Source organism: Macrotis lagotis, chromosome 8, assembly GCF_037893015.1.
Source record: "Macrotis lagotis isolate mMagLag1 chromosome 8, bilby.v1.9.chrom.fasta, whole genome shotgun sequence".
In the NCBI taxonomy this organism is placed as follows: Eukaryota; Metazoa; Chordata; class Mammalia; order Peramelemorphia; family Peramelidae; genus Macrotis; species Macrotis lagotis.
In genome coordinates, this window is record NC_133665.1 from 196605007 (window position 1) to 196629943 (window position 24937).

The 24937-nt window shown below is 46.1% G+C and overlaps 1 protein-coding gene across 20 annotated transcripts in view; it reads left to right on the forward strand.

Moving 5' to 3' along the window:
• Positions 1 to 24937, forward strand: part of CLASP2 (cytoplasmic linker associated protein 2) — a 146277-nt gene that overhangs the window by 45015 nt on the left and 76325 nt on the right. For all 20 annotated transcript variants that reach the window (XM_074199343.1, XM_074199336.1, XM_074199340.1 and 17 more), the window contains one exon: positions 13145 to 13291. In XM_074199343.1, the coding sequence (XP_074055444.1) occupies positions 13145 to 13291 (147 nt within the window). The remainder of the gene's footprint in view (positions 1 to 13144; positions 13292 to 24937) is intronic.

Genomic DNA, 24937 nt, shown 5'->3' on the forward strand with positions numbered 1-24937 from the left:
TGTGTGGTGGCGAGGTGCTCTCTGGGGTTGCGAGAGGCCTGGGACAGTTCCCGGGTGACCTTCAGGGCCTGCCAGCCTGGCTGGACCCGCAGGCTCTGACAGGCTGGATGCTGTCAAAGCTTCAGCCCAGTCGCTCTTCGGCAGGAGGAGCCTCTCCTGCCAGAGCCAGGACTTGTATTTTGAAATGGCCCAGCAGCTGTTGGCTCTTGCCGTAGCGAGCTGCAGAGCAGCCTGGGCCACACACTGCTCCCTTCATGCTGCACTGGAGCAGGAGCCTGCCTTGGGGTGGCGAGCACTAGGGTGGTGCAGGCTCCCGGGGGCCTGCCTGATCTCCTCGGGGTTCCCTGCGCTCCCCAGAGCCTCCGCAGCACAGCAGGATGGCCGTTGGGGACGGTGAGTGGGATGCTTTGCTTTTGTTTGGGGGCGGGCGTCCATTGACTGCAACGTCTGCTCTCTGCTAGTCAAGGGAGGATGCGTGCGTCTGCCCAACGGAGGCAGGCCCAGGGAGGAGGGGCTGGCGAACTGGAACCCCAGGGCCGAAGCTGGGAAGGCCCATGTCCCAGGGCTGGTGCTGGCTCTGTACTGAGGAGAGTGACAGAGCTTGGCGTAGCGGACTTGACTGGAGGTCTGGCGTGCATTTCAAAGGGTTCCATGTACACTTGGATAAGATAGCCACAGTAGCTGGCATTTAGGTGTAGTACCTACTAGGGGTTTAAACACTTCCCAATTATCATCTCTTTTGCCCACCCCCCTTTTCTAATTGAGGAAACTGAGGCAAACAGGCTAAGTAACTTGCCCCTGGTCACACAGTATATGAGGCTGAATTTGAACTTGGGTCTTCTTGACTCCAAGCCCAGCATTCATTATATGCCTGCTGTGTACACAACCCTGTTGGGTGTATGTAAACTTTGGAAAAGATATAGTTCTTGCAGCAAGGAAGGCATCCCTGAGTTGGGGGTGGGGGACATATATGATGCCTGTGTTAAAGTTGGGCCCGAGGGAGACCCTGGATGTCACCAACTGGGGAGATGAGGAATTGCTTTAGGGAAGCTTCAGCTGGCAGGGAGATGAGCCAGGGCACAAAAGGGATGCAGGGGCCAGCATGAATTAGCTGGAGGAGGAGGAGAGAGAAGTAGGGTGGTGCTGATTTGGAGGGAGTCGGGAGCCCCTGGGAGAAGTGAGATGGGAGACCCCCTCCAACAAGGCCTCTGGAACCAAAGAGCTTCCTGTCTGCTGCAGTCCAACAAAGGGGATTGTGTACTGTCTCCCTTCTTGATGTGTCCCTCTTCTCCTATCTTCGAGATGTGCCACACCATCTATGGGAACCTGTCTTGATTCTCCTCACCTCCAGACTGCCATTGTACATCCCAGCCTCCTCCAGTTACCCCATACTTCAGGGTAGCATTGAAGGGTCTATGTGTCAGGGATCCTTGAAGAGACAAAAGACAGCTCCGGCCCTCAAGGAGCTCACAGTCTAAGAGACCAAGCAAATCCTAGGATTCATTGGACAGCATCCCCAGAGGGAAGACCCAGACATGAAGGAGAGGATTGGGAAAGGCTTCCTGCAAAGGAAGGTATTTTAGTTGGGACAGAAGGAAGGAAGGCCAGGCAGACCTTCAGAGTTGGGAGAGGGAGAATTTTATTGGAGTGTTCCCTAGTGGTACCCCTGTATCACCCAGTACATGACAGGGAGGAAGGTGGGAGAAGCCTGGAAAGAAAGAGTGGGCTGATTACAAAAGGGGCTTTGAATGCCAACCAAAGAATTTTATATCTGAACTTGGAGACGACAGGGAGCCACTGGGGTTTTTTGAGTAGGGTTGATGTGTTTGGAACTGTGTTTTAGGAAAATCACTGGAGTGAGGGAGAAAATTAAGGCAGGGAGACCTCCCATCAGACAATTGCTCTAGTTCAGGCTTGAGGTTGATGAGGGTCTGCACCAGGGTTGGGGTAGTGTGAGAGGAGAGTGGGGAGTGAATTGGAGAGATGGTGCCGAGGTGAAATCATCAGGCCAAGCTTGGCACCATCTTGGATCTGGTGGTGAGAGTGAGGAGCCCAGGATGAGCCCTCCATTTTGAGCCTGAAGGTTTAGGGGGTGGTAATGCCCTTTGGACAGTAATAGGGATGTCACAGTGAGTAATGAAATCAGTTATGAGAAAGTTGGGTTTGCTCTGTCTTTGGGGTATCCAGTTTACTAGGCAGTTGGTGACACAAGGTTGGAGGTTGAGAGGGGATTGTTGGAGCCATGTGACCAGATGAGATTCCCCAAGACAAGTAGTGTAGAGGGAGAGGAGAAGGGGCCCACAGTTCACGGGGGTCACCTGGATGGTGATCCTCCCCTTCTGACTGGCCTTGGTCTAAGCTCCTTGAGAACAGGCGAGTCCTGGCTAGTCTTTGCATTCTTGTCCCTTGTGGTCAGCATGCAGGCAGACTACTCCACAGATACTTGGTGATTAGACCCCAGCCAAGGCTGTAACTGTGAGAATGGAGCATGGTCTTGTGATGGAGGGGGAATAGAAGGATCTGGTGAACGACTGGAGTCCAGATAACAGGGCAAGACCAGAATTGGAAATGCTCCCCAAGTTCCCAGCCCAGACGCACAGCTCAGGGGTCACTGTGTTCCTGTAGGGGAGTTGGGCTGGAAAGCCTGAGTGTTAGGGAACTGGGAAGACAATGGTTTGGACAGAACTTTCCAAGCAGTGTGGCAGTTGAGGAAGAGGTGCAGGAGCAGTGTTAGTGGACCCAGAGTCTGGCCTCGTTATTTCTGGAAGCCAGGGCCAAACCTTGTGAGGGCTTTTAGAGGTCATGTTCTCACAGCATCTCCTGAGGCGACCCTACTTAGGAAACGAAGTCTAAGCTGTGCCATTGCCCCAGGTCAAGTTTTATCAGGTCATTCACTGGTCCAGTCTGCAGGACCCCTTTGCATCAGGACCGTCTTCTCAGCCATCCTTCAGCCCTGTCATCTCTGTGCCCCCCTCAGGACTTGGCCACAAACCAGGGGCAAGTCTCTGAGGAATGCCCTCAGGTGGGACTTCTGCCTGCCTGGTTAGTCGGGCACATCTCTCCAGCTTGTCCTTGACTCAGACTGCCACAGTCAGGGACACATCTAGCTCCCATGGCAAAGTGTCATTCCCTGGAGGTTTGCATCCATTTTGTGACTAAAGGCCCTTCTCTGAGAGTGCTGGGAGAGATGAGTAGTAGGTTCTAGAAGTGGTTGTCTCCTCACTGTTGGCTTTGATAACACATCTGCCATGGACCTGGCACTGTGTTAACTCTGAGAGGGAAAGGTCATTATGAGCTCCATCTTACTAAGGGGAAACCGAGGCAGACACAACTGGTAAATAGGAGACTGAGGCTGGATTTGAATTGGGGCTTTCTGACCCCAAGCCATCACCTATCTAGTTTTGTTTCTGATTTTTTTTTTTAATCACAGTTTTTAAAATCACAAGATCTGTTTGGAAGGAACTCATAATACATCCCATTTCTCCCAAGAAGGTGGAGCCCACCCTGTCTCAGCTTGGAATACCTTTAATTGTAGAATATTTTCCTTATGTGGGTGAATCCTGTATCCCCCTTGGTTCTCATTGAGTTCTCCTTAGTGGATAGACACGATACCACAGAGGAGGTGGGCTTTATTTATGGCCACCAGTTCACTGAGGTGACACATTGAGTCTACTCAGCCCACAAGATCCTTTTTTGCAAGAACTTTTGCTCAGCCATATTTTCTCCTCCTCTACTTGTCAGATTGGACTTTTAAAGCATAAATGAAAAGATTTTGCAAATTGTCCAAGAACTGCCAAGTCATGTCTAGAACTTGAGGAACCACCAAGACCATAGTCAAATATAATTCTAGCTCAGTTCCTGTGCACCTCTTCCTGCCTTGCCCTTCCCTCTCTCTCCCCCCATTTCAACATAAGACCAGAGGTGGACACAAAGCCTTGTCACATAGCATTGGAGACCTTTCTCTGGTCTGCATTCTTTGGCTCCTTCTGTTCATTCAAGGCTGAGCCCTCTTAACCATCTTGACACCCTGGCCTGGGTCAAACTCTGCCATTTTGGCCCAAGAATCAGATGAGAGCCTTGGTAAAGTCAGTCAGCTGCATCCAACCCTGATTCACTTGAATGATGACCATCTTCAGTAAATGGGTTTCATCGAACCATTGGCATAGATCTGGAAGAAATCTTTGAGAAGGCTGCGTTGAGATTGGCTGGGGAGGGTTGAACCCTGAGTTCTCAGGCCTCTAGACTCCCTACTTCCTCCTGGATCACATCAACTTTTTTTTTTAGTTTTTGCAAGGTAATGAGGTTAAGTGACTTGCCCAAGGCCACACAGCTAGGTAAATATTAAGTGTCTGAGGTCCCAGATTTGAACTCAGGTATTCCTGACCCCAAGGCCAGTGATCTATCTACTGTGCCACCTAGCTGCTCCCACATCAACTTTTTGTCGGTCTTTTGTCACTGCTTGCTTTCCAAAGAACCTCTGCTCTTCTCTTCTTCATCTCCTTTCCTTTAGGCTCCTTCTTGGCCTTCTTCAGCTGGGCACGATGCCCCCACTCCCCAGGAGCTCACAGACTGAGAGAAGCAGGTCCTCCTTCAATCCCTGTGCCCTAATCTGCCACCGGCCGGAGGGTTTGGGGATCATCTGCCAGAGGGAGGCCCTAGAGTGAAGGGGGTACCAGGAGGGCTTGAGCAGGTGGCATTGGGCAACCTCACTTCCAGACTCCTTGGGACACAAAATTGCCCTGGGCAAAGAGGCTGCTCTGGAGCCTTTTCTCATTGCTTGTTGACTTCCCTTCGGGTTCCTTGGTCCTCTCTGAGATTTTGTGGCGCAGTTTTCTCCTTCATCAGCTCTCCTGGGCTTAATTATCAGCCTTGCCCAGAGAACTCCCTGCTCCAGATAGCCCACCCCGCAATCTCTCCTGAGGTCTGCTCTCCCATAGGCCCGAGCAGCCAGATGGGAAGGACAAAATCACCATGACCAAAACAGAACTGGCTGCTCTTTCTCCCTGCTCCCCCCACCCCTGCCCCCCACATCTTGACTCAGTCCCACCAGAGACCTCACTTTCCCAGTTTCCATTCAGTTGCTCAGTCTGATTGATTTTTGCTTTTGCTGATCTCTTGTAAAACTCTCCTGTCTTCAGACGCTTGTCACTGGCCTGTTTGCTTCTCATGAATGGAGACTAGTTTCTGTGTCCCTTCATCAGTATTGTTTATTTAACATTTGAGAGACTTCACCTCTAAAGCCATATAGTTCCCCTTCTACACCTTCTCCCCTCACCCCTGCTTTGGTGGAGTCTTTAATTTTTTTTTGGAAATTAAATTAAAATCTTCCATTAATTTGAATAGTTTAAGTATTTTATTAGTATTTCTGTCTTCCTCAAATTTTTGATTTTGCTATAATATAATTATATTTAATAGACTTTGATGATTTTTATTTCTTAGCTGTTGTCTTTTATACTTATTTTGGTAATTTGATTTTCTTGTCTTTTAATCAGGTTTGCTATGGGTTTATGAGTTTTGTAAGCTTAACTTGAATTCAAACAATTAATTAAATTCATTTTATGATATTTTAGTTCCTAATTTGTCTATTTTCTTAAAGCATAATTTTCAACATAATCTCCCTTGTGCTTCTTTTTTTAACTTGAATTTTCCCTCTCAAGTTTTCAACTGCACATTTGGTTCATTCTTAATCTTTTCTATTTCATTAATGTATCTTCTCAGAGAAATAAATTTTCTTTTCTTGGAGACTTGCCATATCCTAGAAACTTTTGTATATAGTCTCATCATCATTATTCTTTTTTACATAATTATTCTTTTTATAGCTATTTCTCTTACCCACTCAATCAGAAGGTTATTGTTAAATGTCAGTTTGGGGATGTATCTTTTGATTTTGTTCCTTGTATTATGTTTTTTGTTGCATTTTTGGTTTATGAAGGACATGTTAAACATTTCTGGGTTTGCCTTTATCATTTATTTGTGCTGTAGCACAAGATCGATTTTGTAGAGGTGCCATATGTTGCTGAGGAATAGATATGTTCTTTAAAATGTTTTCATTTAGAAGATACCACAAATTCTCAAATTCAGATTCCATGTTTTTGTTGATAAGAGTGAAACCTTAACAATGCCCAACAATAGTGGTTGTCTTACAGAATTTGTGGGGCTTCCTGTTCTGCTCTTGAAGCATGATGTTGTTAGTTTTGCTTTGGGGTCTCTTCTCTCCATCAGAGGTTGGGCTCTAGCCTCCTTCTTCATCCTTGGTGAGGTGAGAGATGCCTGTGGCCCCCAGATCCCCTTGCCGCCTCATTTCTCCTCCCTTTGCCTTGGTTGTGTGTCCTCTCAGCTCCCGGTGGCACCAGAGTCATTGGAGAGCCTCTCAGTTCTCCCTCATCTTCCCCCCCCCCCCCAGTATGCACTGCCCCCCCCAACTCCCCCTTCACTCTCCCTTTTCAGCTACTTTTTTTTTTTAGGTTTTTGCAAGGCAAATGGGGTTAAGTGGCTTGCCCAAGGCCATGCAGCTAGGTAATTATTAAGTATCTGAGATCGGATTTGAACCCAGGTCCTCCTGACTCCAGGGCTAGTGCTTTATCCACTGCGCCAGCTAGCCACCCCATCAGCTACTTTTTGTAGGGCCTCAAATCCAGCCTCAGACCCAAACTAGGTGAACCTGGGGCAGGTTACTTGGCCTTTGTGGGCCTCAGTTTCCTTTGCTGTCAAAATGAGGATCAAGCTTCTCAGGTTTATGGTGGGACTCTGATGAGCTCATCTTTGTAAAGAGATGACTCAGAGTCTAGCCCATAGTCAGCTCCCTCTCAGTCCCCCCCCCCTTTTTAATGAGTTGTTGTCCCTCTCATTAGATAGTGAACTCCTTTGCCTTTCTTTGTCCCCAGGGGTTTGGCATAGCACCCACATGGCATGTGTGCTTAAGCTCTATCCAACATTGACCAAAGGCTGTGCCCCAGAATGGGAGGCCCAGACCCTGCCCTGCCCTCTCCATCTCTGAGTATGGGATGCTGGCAGAAATTACGATCCTGGGGCGGCTAGGTGGCTCAGTGGATAAAGCACCGGCCCTGGAGTCAGGAGTACCTGGGTTCAAATCCGGTCTCAGACACTTAATAATTACCTAGCCATGTGGCCTTGGGTAAGCCACTAAACCCCATTTGCCCTTGCAAAAACAAAAAATCCTAAAAAAAAAAATTCTGATCCCTCCTCAGGACTCTCCTAGGCCAGCCCATCATCAGCACCCAAGAGAATGTTCTATAGCAATCTGCCATCCCTCGGAACCAGTCCCTGCCTTCTTCCAGCCCATTTCCCCTTCAACTCAATAGTGAGCCTGGTGGGGCTTCCCCTTCCTGCACCTCTGCACTGCTCCTCCCCCAACTGGACCCCTGCTCCCTCATCCAGGAGCGCTGTGCCTCTTGGCTTCTCCTGACTTTTGTCATCCCTAGAATGCCATGGCCTGTTTTTCATTCTCTTTGGCCCTCTCACCCTCCATCTAGAAACAAGTCATCATGATCAGTGACAGGGTACTCCCTCATGCACCCCTTTTTAAAGGTGAGCCTTGTGGATTGCCTTTTGGGGGTATCTTCTTTCATGGGTCATCAGGAGGCCCCCTTGGGGTCTCCGTTTCTTCCTTTGATTTCAGTACCAGCTGAGTGACTCCAAGTGTTCAGATGGCCTCACTTCTGTAGCCCAAGGGCCGGGTCTTCTGCCTGGAAACCTTTGTGGTTTACACTGAGGTTATCTCGGGGTTTGAACCCTGGTCTGTGAGTTCTTGGGGTGGTCCTCTCCTGGGAGAGTGTTCAGGCACCTTCATTGCCTCTGGTTTTTTTCCTGCCTCTTGTGGTTCATTTATTCCAGTCCTGTCTGACTCTTCATGTCCCCCTTTGGGGTTTTCTTGGCAGAAATACTGGAGTGGTTCCCCCTTTCCTTCTCCAGCTCATTATACAGATGAGGGAACTGAGGGAAACAGGGTGAAGTGAACCTCCCTGAGGTCATGCTCAGACTCTGGTCCCTCCCAATTGACTACATTTTTACTCCTTCAGTATTTTAAGATTCCAAATCTCTTAATCTGTTTTGAATTTCTTTACAGAAATTCTTTAATAATGCAGTTTGTTTTAATTGACTAATTGTTTTTCAGTTCTTCATTAGGTTCTGTTTTCTGCATCTAGCTCTAATGTATAATCTAAAGTCATTCTTTTTTAACTTCCCAGTTTTATTCCTATTTTTAAAACTATTTTGAGTTGCTTGTTTGTTTGTTTGGGGGGGGGGGAGTTCCACAGAATTCTCATCTACTTGCTGGCCCGCTCTCCTCCTCCTGTGGTTCTCAGTCTAGTTTCCCCCTCTCTTTTCTTTTAGACATCAGGCTATGCTGGCAGTGCAGTGGGCTCTTCTTGTCTGCTCTTTGAGGTCTACCTGTTGCCCCAGGCTGCTCACCTGGAGGCACTCCTGCCTATGCAGACTGTCTCGAGGTCCTTCCTCCCTCTCCAGACACTGGCTCATCTACTCTCTGGAGACTTCATCTGCTTCTGCCTTCCTTTGAGCTCTTGGGATTTTGGGGGTGTTTGGTGCAAAGGGATGAGTCTCTATCTTAAACTGGAAGGAACATTTTCAAACTCATGTCTATTTTTCTATCACTTGTAATTTCTGGTGAATAAATAGGAGAGAAAAAAGCAATCTAGCAGAACCAACCAACATTCCCCCCACCTCAGATATGAAGCCACATTCAGCCCCCAGGTGTGCTTCTGCCTTGGTTAGACCCTGGGTCTTCCTGGTCCCTTCCACCTGAGGATATCCCTCTTTGCAGTCAACAGCCTTTTATTTGCCTTTCCTGCCATTATTCTTTCTCCTCATCTTGTCCCACCTGATCACTTTCCTGACTTCTCCCTCCCCAGATCAGCCAAAGGAGCTTCCAGCCCCTCAGCCCCAGCCTCCCCGACCCCTCCCTTGCCCACAGTTGATCCCTCATCCTCCAGAAGCTGATAGGAGTCAGTGACTCTGTTGCACTTCCCATGATCATCATCTATCATCCCTGGCTGTGTCTCCCAAGAGCTGGTGCAGGGGGGCTCTCTCCACCCCATGCCCCCATGTCCTCTGGAGTTCTTGCAGGCTCCAGGTTCGGCCCCAAATTGCTGCCCACAATGTAAAGGGAAGCAGGACAGCCTCTCCTGATCCCCTCTCTGGGAGCACCTCTCCCCTCACTCATCCCAAGTTCTAATCCTATTTGTCTGGCTCTGAAGGGTCGGGCAGTGACAGCCTCCTGAGACCCCAGCCTTTTGGGGAGCCTGACTTCTCTGCTGGGACTGGCACTTAATAAATGTTTATTGGCTATTTTTAGATCTGTTGGGTGGGCAAGTCCTGATGGAAACATCCCAGAACCCTGAGTCTTGGGCACCTACTTCTTTCCAGTCTTCTCCACCGTTGTGGTGAAGGGGCCCCAGTAGGCAGGCCTTGGATCCTGAATCCCCCAGTGTCCTGTCCTGCAACTTGGGCCATATCTGCCTAAGAAGTGGGAATGAAGGCCTTTGTCAGGAAGGCCCTAGCCCCTCGGCCTTCCTCTGTGAGAGTGGCTGTCTCACCTGGGTTTGTGTTTTCTTCAGACGTATCAGTACTTGCTGTGGTCCTGGATGTAAACAGATGAGGTTCCCTTGTAGAAAGGAATCTTCTTGAGGGTGGGGATGACCTCACTGTAGGGCTAAAGTCAGGTGGGCTGCCCATTTCTCTCTGACTCCTACTCCCATCTCCAGGCTGTCTAATTCCCATGCTCTCCTTAGACAGGCCCCTACCCCAATTTTGTTGGAGTGCTATGTTGCTCCTGCTTCCTCTGCTCGAAGAAGAGGAGGAGGAGGAGGAGAGACTGGAGAGGAAGCTGGAGGGCTGATTGGGATGAAGCACTGATCTGCAGACCAGCCCTGAGGGGGTGAGCTGTTTTGGGTCCAGAGGAGCTTTTCTGCCCTTCAGCTAAGTGGGGGCAATGGGAACTGACTGCAGTTGGGTCTGCCCCATCTATGGCTTGGGTCTCCTTGTCTCCCATTCTTCAGATGAGGCTAGAAGGGAGCGCCCCATGAAGGGCCATGTGCCCATGGAGCTTTTGACTTTGGGCTAGCCCCAGTGCCAGGCTGGACTGAGTACTGGGGGAGGAGCTTGGAAGAGAGGGAGGCCAGGGTATGTCTGTGCCTGCTGTAGGCTTCACTTAGCTCCTTGAGGCTGGCTGGGGATGGAGCTGATGATTCCCACAGCCCTGGATTTGGGCCTCCTGTCCTGTTCCCTCTCTTTACTTCTGAAGCTTCAGGATCAGGAGGCAGGAGATTGGGAGGGAGGAAGCCCAGTAAAGGGTTCAAGACTATCTCAGGAGAGGCTCAAACTGCAGAGTCTTACCAGGTGTATAGCCACGGGCAGCTCCTCAGTTTCTTCATCTGTAACATGGGAATGATTCTAGCTAGCATCAAAGACTAATTGCAACCTTTCAGGTGAGCTAGCTTGGAGGGAGGGGAGTGAAGACCCCAACAAAGAAGAATGATGGGAGCTACCTCCCTAGATCCACAATTGTCTTCTGGGGCAGTGTGGGGGGGCATATGGCATTCAGAGACACTTGTTTGTTTAGAGAAGCCCTTATATCAAGGGGTGTCCATGGATCCAGATCTACCAGTATGGGAAAGGAGGAGATTAGAGGTATGACACCTGCTCTGAAGGGCCTTCTGATTCCTTCCCAGTGTCAGGGAGTAGAGAAAGAGAGAAGACCCCTCAGGGGCTGCCACTCCTGGCACCTTGACCTGCTGACCATCCCTCACTAGGCCTGTCTAGGATGCTGATTACACAGCCATCTCTTTAGAGGCTTGATTTTCAAATTGTGCTGGTGTGATTACTGGCCAGTGTGTTTATTTAAACACACTGAACACATTGAATTTTAGGGGGGGAAATTGCTCTCTTTCTTGTCTTAGTATTTCCCCATATCCTCTCTCTAGCTGCCTTAGAGATGATCATACTGTCTGCGCTGAGTAGGGACTGGTGGACTGGACTAACTGACCGGAGGTGGAAGGAAGGTGGGACAAGAGAAGTAGGATCATGTCATTGAGGGAAGTGTTAGAAGGCAGTGACCACCATCCTCTGGAGCTGGCCATCCGTCATGGGTGTAGCTTAGACATCCCTTCTTCCTCCTTCATCTCCAGTCTATGAGGGGTTTCCACATGCTCACCCAGCCAGGGGAGGACACCTCAGAGAGAGGTCACCTGAGCAAGGTCTTCTGTCCAAGAAAGGGGAAAGCAGAGGGAGACAGGGAGCCCTTGGAGGCCAGTGGGCCGAGAGGGGCCGGGGTCTTCTCAGACCTCTGAGCTGTCCCTTGATGGCCAGGTGGTGCCTGGGTTGGACGTGCTCCATCCTGAGTGGGAGGGGAGGGATGTTTAAGACTAAGTAGATCCTACAGGAAAGCTATCTGGGACTTAAGGGTCCAGTCACGACCAGGCCTTCCCCTAGCAGACACAAGGCCAGAGGTCTTCTCCAGGGGGATATGGGAGGTATCTTTCATTGGAACTAGAGATGGCATTCCAACCCTTGGCTCCCAGTGGAAATGATTTTTATTTTCAATGACTGCAGGAAGCCCACCCTTGGACTCTCTTCCATACCAGGGAACCTTATTCTGATTCTTTCTGGCCTTGACAAAAAAGGAAAAGAAATGGTAAACCTAGAATTGGGGGGTGGGGGGTTGTTCCCAAATTTTGTCGGAGTTCAGAGCATTGATGTGGGTGAATCGACTCCAGATTGGGGGTATCTGAAGAGTTAATGATGTTTTAGCCTCGGTATTGGCCTTCCTCTTTCCCTTCATGCCTGTTTCCATGGGAACTGTGGATGCAGGCTGTGTCATGGTTTCAGGGCTTGGTTCCCCCATCCCTTCCCTCGGTCTCTGCCCCTTCTCTCTGGTCTGTGAGGGAGAGAAGTTGGTTAGCATGGAAGATGGCTGGGCTTTCTTGCATCAAGCTATCCCTTGAAGAAACTCCTCTGGCTGGTGGGCCTGGGGAGGGAGGTAGCCAAGCAGCTGCCCAGAGCCCCCTCCCCTTTGGGGTGGCATTGAATGTGGATTTGAATCACACCCGCTTCAGCCCTGGCTACTGTCTCCTGGAAAGGGAACTGTTTTAAAAAGAGAAAGAAAATGGGGTCCGGAAATTTGCATCCCTATACCTCTCATTTGTGATACAAAGCCAGGTGGGCTTCTGCAGGGGCCTCCAGCCCCCTTCCCCGATGCCGCCCAGCAAGGGGGCGCCATGGCTTGGGCAAGGGCCTGGGCATTCTGTCTGACTGTGTTGGGGGGGGCCAGAGTGGAGGGGGTGGTTTGTAGTGGATTTTTAAATTGAGACCCACATAATAGTGCATTTTGTGGCATGCCTGGCAATCTCTCTAGGAAAGGGCATTATCAGTGACCCTGAGAGAAGGCCCATTTTGAGTCTCTTGGACAGGCCAAGGCTGGGGGTGGGTGGGCGTGTGTGTGTGTGTGTGTGTGTGTGTGTGTGTGTGTGTCTGTGTGTCCCCGTATCTGTGTAAGTGCATGTGTTCCAAGCCCGTGCAGGTGGTGAGGATTGTAGGGAGACCCCCCCCCCCCTGCAATCCTGAGAAAGGGCGGCCGATCGGGAGAATTTTCACCTTTCATCAGGCTGGGCTACCAGAAGATGATGTCACCTCACAGCTGATTGGCTGTCGCAGTACCTAGTGCAGGCAGGGAAGAGAAAGGAAGATGCCGGCTGGAGGCTGCCTCCGTGGTGGCGGCTCCCGGCTGGCTCTGGTGGGCTCTGGCCCGCGCCTGTGATTCTGCCCGGCTCGCTGGGGTGGGGCCATGGGAAGTCCTGGGAGCGGCCTTCCGTGAGGGCCTGGCCAGCGGGCGGCTGGAGGCATGAGGCGTCTGATCTGCAAGCGGATCTGTGATTGTAAGTGGCAGCGCCTGGGTGAGAGCCGAGAGCAGCCGGGCTCGGGAGGGAAGCCGGAGAGGAGGCCCTTCCCAGCCCCACCGCCACCACCGAGGAGGGGAGGCCAGGAGCTGGTGTTCAGAGCCATTCTGTTCTGGGCTGGCCATTTCCCACTTTTTGTCCTGGATTTCTCTCCACGGCTTTTGAGCAGGCTGCAGAAAGCTCCGTTCTCATCCATCTTTTCATGTCCTCTTTAGATAAAAGCTTTGATGATGAAGAGTCAGTGGATGGAAACAGGCCGTCATCAGCTGCCTCAGCCTTCAAGGTCCCTGCCCCAAAAACCTCCGGAAACCCTGTCAACAGCGGCCGGAAGCCTGGTTCCTCAGGGGGACCAAAGGCTGCAGGTAACGGGGCTTCCATTCCCAGCTGTACTGGCCAGACTTGGAGATGGGGAGGAGGATGACCACAGCACTGCCCAGAGGGCCCATGTGCTGGGGAAGGGCCTGTGGGACCTCAGGGCGGGGTGCCCGAGCATTCCCCAGCAGCTTCTGGGGTTTTCTCTGAGGTGCTTTATTGGACATGGTATGAAAAGGTGGACCCACCTTCTCCAAAGGGTCATGTCCCCTGGGCACTGGAGAATCTGCCCCAGTGGGGACGATGGGGAGAGAAGGTGCAGGCTGGGTGAGGCAGGGAGCCCCCACCTGGGGCATCTGGGGGTCCAAGGAGGGAGCCTCTCCCAGAATCAGTCTCTCCTGTTCCATCAGGGATGCAAAGTTAGGGTTCTTGGGTGGAGCAAGGATTTGAGGTGTGACCATTTTTGCCCTGTGATTGTCTGTAGACTGAAAGTCTTCCCTTCAAGACTCCATTCATTTTTGAGTATCTGCCTCCGGTCTTCACCTGCAGAGTAGCGGCAAGGAGTCTCTGCATCCAGGGCCACAGACTGCTGGTCTGAGAGACCCCCAGATCCCTTTAGGGAGCGTGGCCAGGCCTTTTGCAGTTCTGTCTCCTTCCTGATGCTGCTCACCAAATGCTAGTGTGTCTAGAGCAGGCTGGCCCGGGAGCCCTGGTGGGAAGTGGGCTGGGCATTTAGCTCTGTCCTGGTCTTGATGCTCGTGGGAGATGAGACAAGCTCCCACAGGGTGGGATGGCAGTCTTGGGAGAGGCAGGGGGGTGTCAGAACGGGGAGAGCAGGTCCCCTGCTCCGCTGGAGGGAGGGGATGGAAGCTGATAGCCAGGTTGGGCATGGTGTGGTCAGACTGATGCTGGAAGCAGGGCTTTGGGTCCTGGGGGTCTCTCCGTTCTGGGCCCCACCTCAGGCCATCCTGTTTTTCCTGCCCCTGTGTTGGGGGATCCCTAGTGCTCAGAGCATCAAGGGGAGCAGGGGGTGGGGGTGGCCAGGTGACCCTTCCTGGTCACCCTCCTGGGATTCCCTCCCCCTTGGGCTGAGAGGCACCTGGCCCCTCTTGGTTCATTAGGGCTTGGGGCAAAGAAAGGCCTTGATGTGACCTCTCCACACACACACACACACACACACACACACACACACACACACACACACACTCCGCCTGCCCCCCTCCCCCCATGGGGCTCTTTGGATCTGCTTTCTTTTTTTTTTTTTTTGAAAGGCATTTTTTGATCAGAACAGGTTTCATTTTTCTTCACTGCTGATATTTCAGAGAGATGCCAGGAGCACTTCTCACTATTAATGATTCACTTTTAAATATATCCTTGGTAAGGAAATTTCTGAATCGTTTTGCAGCATTTCTGTAAACAGCTGTTTCTTGTCCTTGCTGGTTTTGTCTACTAATTAAAGATGATGTGTGTCACCTTCTTGCCAGGTCTAGATGCTGTTACATGACCCAGGTGACCCTCATGTGCACACACGAATTCCAGTTCTAGCTTTAGTCTTGGCAGTGACGAGACTGAACAACTTTATTCAAATACCAGGATCAAGAATTATTCTGTATTAAAACAATTTGTGGCATATGAGATGTCCTAATTTGTTTAGATTTTAGGATCATTTTTACTTCATTAAGCACTTTTTTTGTGCATGGAGGAAAATAATCTGGTTTTAAATAGGAATTATTACAATAAATTTCTTGTTGGGTCTAGGCAAGATCATGTGATTCTGGGATCAGTCAGATGGATCTAGAGAAATCTAGAAAAGCTCTGGGACTTGGGTCTGCCAACCTCAGGGGAGCCTTCTAATTGGGTGCATTCTCCTCCCCTCACCCAGTCTGAGGCCCTTCAGGAGTACTGACCCAGGGCTGTTGGGTCAGGTGCATCTTTCTCCTTTTAAAGCTTGTGAAGCTCTGACTGCCCTTTTCTGCTCCTCTTCGCTTTTAAATTAATTTTCTGGCCTTTCCCTTTTCTGCATTGGCATTTCAGGCAGTCTTCAGTGCCTGTCATGGAGATGGGCATTGACTAGGCAGAGGATGACTTCTCCAGGGTCTTTCTCACATTGGATTCTTTCTTGCTAACTGGGTGACCCTAGACAGGTCACTTCCTGTTTGCCTGTGTCCATTTCCCCAACTACCCAAGGGGCGTGAGGATTAATGGCAAGCCTGGAAGCCCTGTACAGACCCTGGGGTCCAAGGATCCAGAATGAGTGAGTGCTATTGGTGGAACTGATGGGAGTTTTGATCCAGAGAGAGACTAAGGCAAAGCCATAAATGACCCCATAGGAAAGAGGAGCTGAGGGCTGAGACAGACTGCCAGGGGGTACTCTGCACGATCATGACTCTAGAAGACTTGGCCAGCATGTGCCTACCTGCTCTATCACAGTCTCTGCCAGGAGGAGCCTCCTGGTAGGTCTACCCTCCCTGTTCTCCTTGGTTTAGTGGAGAGCACTATGCCCATTGTCCTTCCTCCTCATAGGTCACTGGATTCAGACTCTGGCCAGAGCCTCCCAGGCATGCTGTCCTGTCCCTGGTCTGGCTCATCCTCTTCATTTCATCAGTTCCTGCTTTCATAATGAAGGGGTCCCTTTGTCCTCTGGGCAGGAGCCCTCCACATCCTGGATCTTGTTCTTACAAGCCCCCAGGGTGCTAGTTCCATCCCTCCTTTGGACTCTCTCCAATCCAGCCATCCCAGGAGGCCTCCTTAGAACCGTGTTGGCTTCTTCGGGAAGTCTCCTAGGTGGAGCAGACTAGTGTGGCAACTCCACTTATCTTGGTGGGTCTGAGGAGGGCTACAGGAGAAGTTGTAAGCCAGGGAGCTGCTAGGAGGCTCAGGAACTGAGGAGGGAGGGGCAGATTGAGGGAGTCTTCCCATGGGTGGCTGGGGAAGCCAGAGAATGGGAGAGCCTCTGAATGGAGGCAGAAGAGACGAAGGGGTTGGGGCAAGGGGAGGACCAGACCAATCATCTTTGATGATTGTAGTCTGTTGCCCCTCTCTACTCTCAGGTCAGAGCCATTGTCCTATGGTTAAAGTCCAAAGCCCTTGACATTCTAACTGGTATCTGCTGTCTTTTTAGTTTATCTGGTGGTTTTTGTGGGGGGGGGGGTTTCTTTGTCAAGACAATGGGGTTAAGTGCCCATGGTCACACAGCTGCTAAGTATCATGTGTCTGAGGTCAAATTTGAACTCAGGTCCTCTTCCCTCTAGGACTGGTACTCTATTCACTGTGCCACCTAGCTGCCCTCTAATATTTTTGTTTTTAAGAGCAAATTGTTATTGATAATGTTTGTCTCTTATATTAGCAGGATTTGTCCTAGGCTGCCATACCATATATCAGATTATTTGTCAGAGGGGAGAAGAAACCAAAGAAGAGCCAGTTAGCAGAACTAAGAAGTTTGTGAGAAAAGGTTGGGCCTGCCATCTCTTCTTAGGGTCAGGCCAGGGCCAGGTGATCTTCTTGGAGACTCTATCTGGGAGTTTCTTGGCAGAGACCCCTGAGATGTCCGTCATTTCCTTCTCCAGCTCATTTGACAGAGAAGGAAACTAAGGTCTAGTCATCTACACTGGTGGTTTTCCTTCCTTTGCCGAGTCCTTGTGTGTGTTTTGTCCAAATTGCACTAGAGCCTTTCCAGTTTTCTGTATTCATATTTGTCTTTTCTTTCAGTATAGCAATATTCCATTGTATTCTTGTACCAAAATTTGTTTAGTCATTGCCCAATTGATGAGCATCTACTTTGTCTCTAATTCTCTGCCACCACTACAATTGCTTCTGTGAATATTTTGATGAATATGGAAATTTTATTCTTAAATTTCAATTGGATAGCCTCTTAGTGGAATTTCTGCAAAGAATTTCAAGGTCAGATATTTTAGTCATTTATTTGCATAATTCCAAATTATATTCCACAGTGAATTGACAATTCCACCAAAAATGCACCAAGGATGTCTGTCTTCCCACAAATCCCTTTTCTATCCCTTTTTGTCATCTATGCAGGATATGACCTGAAACCTCAGGATTGTTCTATTTTATATTTCTTTTACTGGAAACTTTATGTTTGTATATAGTTTATATGTTTGTAAATAGTTTATAATTTTGAGAAGTTTTTTTTTGAGTCAGTTCACATTTTGTGATCAATTATTGGCAATAATTTTAAATTTTTTCTACAGATAGTTTTAAAAGTCTTAAATTTTATTGCTTGAACTTTGTACCAAGAATTTTGGAACGTCCTTTTTTTGAGAAATTTAAACCAAAGAATTTTTTCCTTGGTGGGTCATATTTCTTACATGTATTAATTTTGGTTATGCAAAAGATTTTCAGTTTCATGTAATAAATTATTTTGTTTTTCATCATGCCCATTTTTGCATCAAATGGTCCCTTGATAATCTCTGATTGTCTTGAGGAAATCTTTTTCTTCCATTTTTTTGCAGTACTCTGAAGTAATAAGAAAATCTTATCTCTTGCTATTCTCTGAAATTCTGCATTCAGTTACGTTATATCTTTCCTTTTCTGCTATTTGTTTAGCCAGACAGGTTTTTTTTCTTTCTTACTCTTCTTTGGCTTTGCAATATTTTTTTGTTGTTGTTGCTGCCTTCTAAACAATATTAGAACTTCCATCCGTAGTTCTTCAGGCATTTTGTCCAAATCTAGTCATCACCTCCCATTCATATTTATAAAGAATATTATTTGGGTTGTACCTATCTGGTCTCATGGTTTCCCTACTTTCTCCAACTGAAGTCTGTTGTTTGCAATAAGAAGCTCACAGTCTGATCCAGTCAGTCCAAGCTTTGTTTTACCTGACTGCTATGTATAGAGCTGCATCACTTTTGATTGTCAAGTATATAATCCATCTTATGTATATATATTGACCATCTGGTAACGTCTATGAGTCAAGTCCCCTTCTGGTGGCTGTGTTTGCTGTGACCAGTGAGTTATCTTGACAAAAATCTCTGTCCTTTTTCTACTCCAAGGCTGAACGAGCCTGTTATTCCAATTATCTTTTGATTTCCTGCTTTCTAGTAGAAATGTATGTTTGACCCTAGGGAAAGCAGAATTGATGCTTCAGAGTTGTAGTGCTGCGCAAGACTGGAGAGTCCCTTGGACAGCCAGGAGATCAAATCAGTCAGTACTTAGATTAATTCAGGCTATTCACAAGAAGAGAATCTAGTTAGCAGAGTGGATAGAAAGCAAGAATGACTCTGCTGAGTTCTGGCCTCTGCCACTAGCTGTAGGACTTGGAGCCAACCACTCAACCCTGTTTGCCTCAGGTCCTCATCTGTAAAATGAAAGAGAGAGGAAAATGCTACTCCGGTAGCTTTGCCAAGAAAACCTCAAATGGGGTCACCAAGAGTCAGACTTGACTGAAGGTCTATGATAACTTTGTCAGCTGCTCCTCAGCTAATGGGCATCTTCATTTTCAAATCTTTGCCTCCACAAAAGAAGCTGCTAGAAATTTTTTTATACATACAGGTTCTTTTCCCTTTTATTTTTTAATTCTTAGGGATACTGACTGGTAGTGGTAATGCTGGGTCTAAGGGTATAGCAATGTTTTTTTGAAGCATAGTTCCACATTGCTCAATAGGATGGTTAAATCAGTTTATAACTTCACTACAGTGCATTAGTCCCAAATTTCCCACATCTACTGCACATTTGTCATTTTCCTTTTTTGTCATATTAATTAATCTGATAGGTATGGGGTGGTATCTTAAAGTTGTTTTAACTTGTATTTATCTAATCATTGGTGATTTTGTAGCATTTTTTTCATGTAACTATAGATAGGTTTGATTACGTTGTCTGAAAATTGCCTGTTCATATTCTTTGACCATTTATTGATTGGAATGACTCGTATTCTTATTTGATTTTGTTTTCTCTATAAGGCCTTTATCAAATACTTGGTGAAAATTTTTTCACAGTTATGATTATTCTGTATTTTCCTCTATCCTATTCTCCTCATTTATCCTACTCTCTTATCTCCCTTCACCCTGTGTGTTCTCAAAAGTGTTTTATATCTGATGCTCCCCTCCCCCAATCTGGCCTCCCTTCTATCACCTCCCCAATCTCTTAGCCTCTTCCCCTCTTACTTCTCTGTAGGGTAAGATAGATTTCTATTCCCATCTCAGTGGATGTATTATTCCCTTTTTTTTAGCCCTTTCTGATGAGAATAAGGTTCAGGTGCTCCAGATTACCTCCCTCATCTTCTATAATCTCAAAAAGCCTCTTTTATGTGAAGTAATTTAACCCATTTTATCCTTCCTTCTGCCAGTGCATTCCTTTTTCTCTTCCCTTCATTTTATTTTATTTCTTTATATATCATTTCTTTATATTCAGTTTACATCCTTGTCCTCTGTCTGTATATTCCTAAGTGCTCTAATAATGAGAAATTTCTTAGGAACTACAAGTTATCTTTCTGTGAAAGAATTTAAATTGTTTAATTTCATGGTATTTTCTATGTTTTGTCTTCCCTGTTTACCTTTTTATTCCTTCTCTTGAGACTTCTTTTTGAAAGTCAGTTTCAATGTAAAAACTATCAGACTACCTTCTGTGTGGGGGGGGGGGGGTGAAGCAAGAGTAGGGGAAAACTTGTAAAATTCAAAAATAAATAAATTAGAAAAAAAGAAAATCAATTTCTTTTCAACTCTGATCTTTTCATTAGAAATGCTAGAAAGTCCTCTATTTTACTAAACATCGATTTTTATCACCTGAAGGATTAGACTTCATTTTGTAGGATAGTTAATTCTTGAGTGTAATCCTAGCTCCTTTGCCCTTCAGAATATAATATTCCAACTCTTGACCCTCTCATGTAGAAGATACTCTATACTGTATAAGCCTGACTCTGTCTCCTCAATATTGGAATTGTTTCCTTCGGGCTGGGAGCTCTGGAGTTTGGCCTTAATATTCCTGAGAGTTTTCATTTGAAGATCTCTTTCAGGAGGTGATCTTCTGGTCTTATTTTTACCTTGTTTCTAGAAAGCAGGGCAGTTTTCCTTGATAATTTCTTGAAATAGTCAAAGCTATTTTTTTAATCAGCCATTTCAGGTCGTCCATTAATTTTAAAATTATCTCCTCCTGTATCTGTTTTCCAGATTAGTTGCTTTTCCAGTGATATATTTCACATTGTCTCATTTTTTTTTTTCATTCTTTGGGTTTTGTTTCATTGCTTATTGATGACTCCTGTATTCATTCACTTCCACTTGCTCAGTTTTAATTTAAAAGAATTATTTTCTTTGTTGAGTGTTTGTCTTTCTTTTTCCCTTTAACTAATTATACTTTTTGTGGCGTTCTGTACTTCAGTGAATTTTTGTACGTATTTTTCCATTTGGTCAATTCTGTATTTTTAGGCATTCTTTTTTTTTTATCTCTTACTGTTTGATCTGTTCTGTTTTTAAGGTATTATTTTCTTCAGCATTTTTATTTTTGTTGACTCCTTTACCAAATTGATGACTCTCATTATTTTCTTGCATCACTGTAATTTGTTTTCTCAATTTTTTTCTCTATCTGTTGCATTTAAAATTTCTTTCTGAGCTTTTCCAGGAATTCTTTTGTGGGAGCTTGAGATCAGTTCACATTCTTCTTTGAGGCTTTGGATGTAGCGGTTTTGACTTAGTTGTTTTCTTCTGAATTTCTGTTTTGAGTTTCCCTGTCATCATAGTAACTTTTTTATAATCACCATCTTTTTTGAGGTTTGTCTCATTTTCTCAGCCTATTTATTTACTTTTAACTTTATCTTAAAGTTGAATGCTGTTCCCCTGTGGAGGGGCACTCTTGCAGTCTTGAGGTTTTTTTGGTGCAGTTGCTTTCAGAGCTAGTTCAGAGCTTTCAGTTCTTCCCTAGGTGGGATGATTTGGGGAGTGCTATGTTTCCTGCTCTTCTGTCTTGTTCTCTGATCTGGGAGTGACTCCAAGCGCCCCCCCCACCCCCAGAGCTACAGGCTCTCGTGCATTATCATTCCTCCCATCTCTGGAAACTGCAACCAGGATCCGAGGCCTGTCAGTGCCACAAGATCTTGACCCCAATGCCAGCGAAGGGACCTCTGTCAGCTCCTCCTTACCAGTTGTGAGTCCCTGGTCTAAGAGCCCCAGAAAGAGCTCACCCTTCTCCTCTCACCCCAGGGGGATGGAGCTTTCTGTGTTGTCTTAGGTTGGAAAATTGTTTTGCCCTCTCCTTTTGTGAGTTCTGCCACTCCAGAAGTTGTTTTGAGGCATGCTTTTAAGTTGTTTGGAGGGAAATTTGGAAGAGCTCTGCTGAGTCCTGTCTTTTTTTTTTGGCCTAGCCTTTATTTCTTTACAGATTACTTTGTAATTGAAACTATAAAGTAAAAATGGATATTACAGACTTATTACCCAATGTTTCCTACATTTTTATAGTCAATTTAAGTGGGATGTCACTTTCTGTGGGAGCCTCTTAAAAATTTGATGTTACTGTAAGAAAACAACTGATTTTTGTTGGTTTCTTTTGTTACCTGCAACTTTGCTGAAAGTATTTAATATCTCAGTTATTTTTGGCTGGTTCCTAGGATTTCTAAGCAAACTATTATGCCATTAACAAATCTGATAATTTTGTCCTTTTTTTAAACCTGTTTTTATGCCTTTTTCCTTGACTTTCTGCTGTTAACATTGCCTATATCAAACAATAGGGGGGGTTGGGCATCCTTACTTTAGTCCTGTATTGATTGGGAAACTAGTATAACTTTTTGTTTGTTTGTTTTTGTTTTTACAAGGCAATGGGGTTAAGTGACTTTCCCCAGATCACACAGCTAGGTAATTATTAAGTGTCTGAGACCGGATTTGAACCCAGGTACTCCTGACTCCAGGGCCAGTGCTTTATCCACTGCGCCACCTAGCCGCCCCTTAGTATAACTTTTTAATGTAAAGTCTTGTTGATATCTTTTTTTTAAGAAAGATTTTATTTATTTTGAGTTTTACAATTTTTCCCCTAATGTTGCTTCCCTCCCCCCACCCTCCTCAGAAGGCAATCTGTTAGTCTTTACATTGTTTCCATGGTATACACTGATCTCAGTTGAATGTGATAAGAGAGAAATCATATCCTTAAGGAAGAAAAATAAAGTACAAGAGATAACAAAATTACATAATAAGGTAATGGATTTTTTTTTCTAAATTAAAAGTAATAGTCTTTACCCATTCTTTCTCTGGATACAGATGGTATTCTCCATCACAGACAGTCCCAAATTGTCCCGGATTGTTGCACTGATGGAATGAGCAAGTCTATCAAGGTTGATCATTGCTCCCAAGTTGCTGTTAGGGTGTACTGTGTTCTTCTGGTTCTGCTCATCTCTCTCAGCATCAGTTCATGCAAATCCCTCCAGGCTTCCCTGAATTCCCATCCCTCCTGGTTTCTAATAGAACAATAGTCTTCCATGACATACATATACCACAGTTTGCTAAGCCATTCCCCAGTTGAAAGACATTCACTTAATTTCCAGTTCTTTGCCACCAGTGTCCCAGATTTCCCACATGTCCTCCAACATTGATCATTGTCCTTTCTGGTCATATTAGCCTATCTGAGAGGTGTTAGGTGGTACCTCAGAGTTGCTTTAATTTGCATTTCTCTAATAAGTAGTGATTTAGAGAAATTTTTCATATGACTATGGATTGCTTTGATTTCCTCATCCATAAATTGCCTTTGAATATCCTTTGACCATTTGTCAGTTGAGGAATGGATTGTTCTTTTGAAAATTTGACTCAGTTCTCTGTATATTTTAGAAATGAGTCCTTTGTCAGAAATACTAGTTGTAAAAATTGTTTCCTAATTTACTATATTTCTTCTGATCTTGGTTACAGTGGTTTTGTTTGTGCAAAAGCTTTTTAATTATCTAGTTTGTTTTTAATGATGTTCTCCATCTCTTCCTTGGTCATAAGTTGATATCTTTTTTGTCCTCACCTACTGCATTCTTTAATTTTTAATAACAAAAAATAAGAATGAGGGGTAGGGATGGAAGTGCACCAAAACTAAGGAAAGGGTCCCCAAAATTGGATGAAAGTTTTTCCACCCCTATTGTTGCATATAAGGGGGAGGAATGTCTTCTTTCTTCTATTCATTGGCATGATTTTGGCCCTCACCATTTTGAGGCAATCTCCCTTGGCAATTTCATTATGTTATTTTAGTTCTGCTTTTCTAATCTGTTCTTTATTGTTTTATTCTGTCTCCATGCTATTTCATATCCATTCCTAAGAATTTTTCTGTTTACATCATGTTTGTTATCTTATAGACAATCAAATCCCCTGCTATTCAAGGTGTCAAGATTAAAGACATAAAGGTAGTCAAAGAAGGGACAAAGATTAAAGGCATAAAGGTAGTCAAAGAAGGGACAAAAACATCCCTCTTTGCTATACTTGTAAAATTTCAGGGAATCACCAAAGAAATTTAATTGCATCAGCTAATAGCTTCAGCAAAATAGTCATCTCCTAAAACAAACCCTCAGAAATCCACAACTTTTCTGTGTAGTAGACCACTCTAGAAAGGAATAGTCCATAAGCTTAGGCACCAAATGCATGAAAACTGACCATGCCAAGCATTCAGTGCTCATGGTTGGGTTATGCTAATGTAATAAAAATGACACTAGAACCAGAGTTAGTATTCACATTTCATGCTGTACTATTCAGACTAAAACCTATCCAATAAGATACTTGGCAGAATTAAAAATAAAGTAGCAGGACACATTTTGAGGAACAGAAGATCTAATATCTCAGAGAAATTTAAAGTAGCATTGAGGATTTTGTATTGATCAGTTAAAAAGCATTTATTAAGCTTCTCTATGCCAGACCCTCTGCTGAGTGTTGGGAGATAGAAAGGCAAAAAAAAAACCTCAATGCCTGCCCCCATGGGAGTCACAGCCTAAAGGATTCTCAGCAAACATCCAAACCCCTTGGGACCAATCAGAAAACAGAAAAATAGATGAGGGGAGAATCAAAGTGAATAGATTCAATAAGGCAGTGCTCCAGAGATCACAGAAGCCAGAGGTCTGAGGACAGAGCTCTCCAGGAAACCAATCCCACACTCCACATTTCCCCAAGAAATTAAAAATGAAAGGAGATCTTTTCTTTAAGAAAATTAGAAGTAAGTTGGGTCTTGGCCCTTTCCCAGTTGTGGGTGATCATTTGGGCTTTGTACTCCCAAAAGCTCTCATACCAGTGAATTATTGAGGCCAGGAAATAAGAGGGGGCTGCCCCCCAGACACAGAGAACACTCCCTGACAAGACCCCAGCACTGGCCTGTGTCTTCTGGGACAGATCCTCCCTCTGCTCAGCTGCGGAAGAAGGGCAGGTTATGCTACAGAAAGACATGCCCCTCTTCCCCAGCCATAGAGAGATGAAAAGCCCATTCACAAAGAGGAAACAAAACTATCTCTGTTTTCTGAGAATATGGGTTTATTTAGAAAATCCTGGAGAATGTGTAAAGAAGCTAATTAAGACCATAGGCTCAGTAAAGGAGCCAAAGACTGCTTCCCCTTTGCTTCTCCCCCACCCCATTGTTTATATGGAGCCATCCCAGAGTCCAGGAGGTGATAACAGGAAGCACATCTCCTTGATCCTAATTCAAGGTACACAAGATATCAGGGAGTCAGGGGATCTGGGCTAAGCCCTACAATGCACCAGATATTCTGCTAGCTCCTGCCAGTAGTCCTGGCAGGGCAGGGCTGC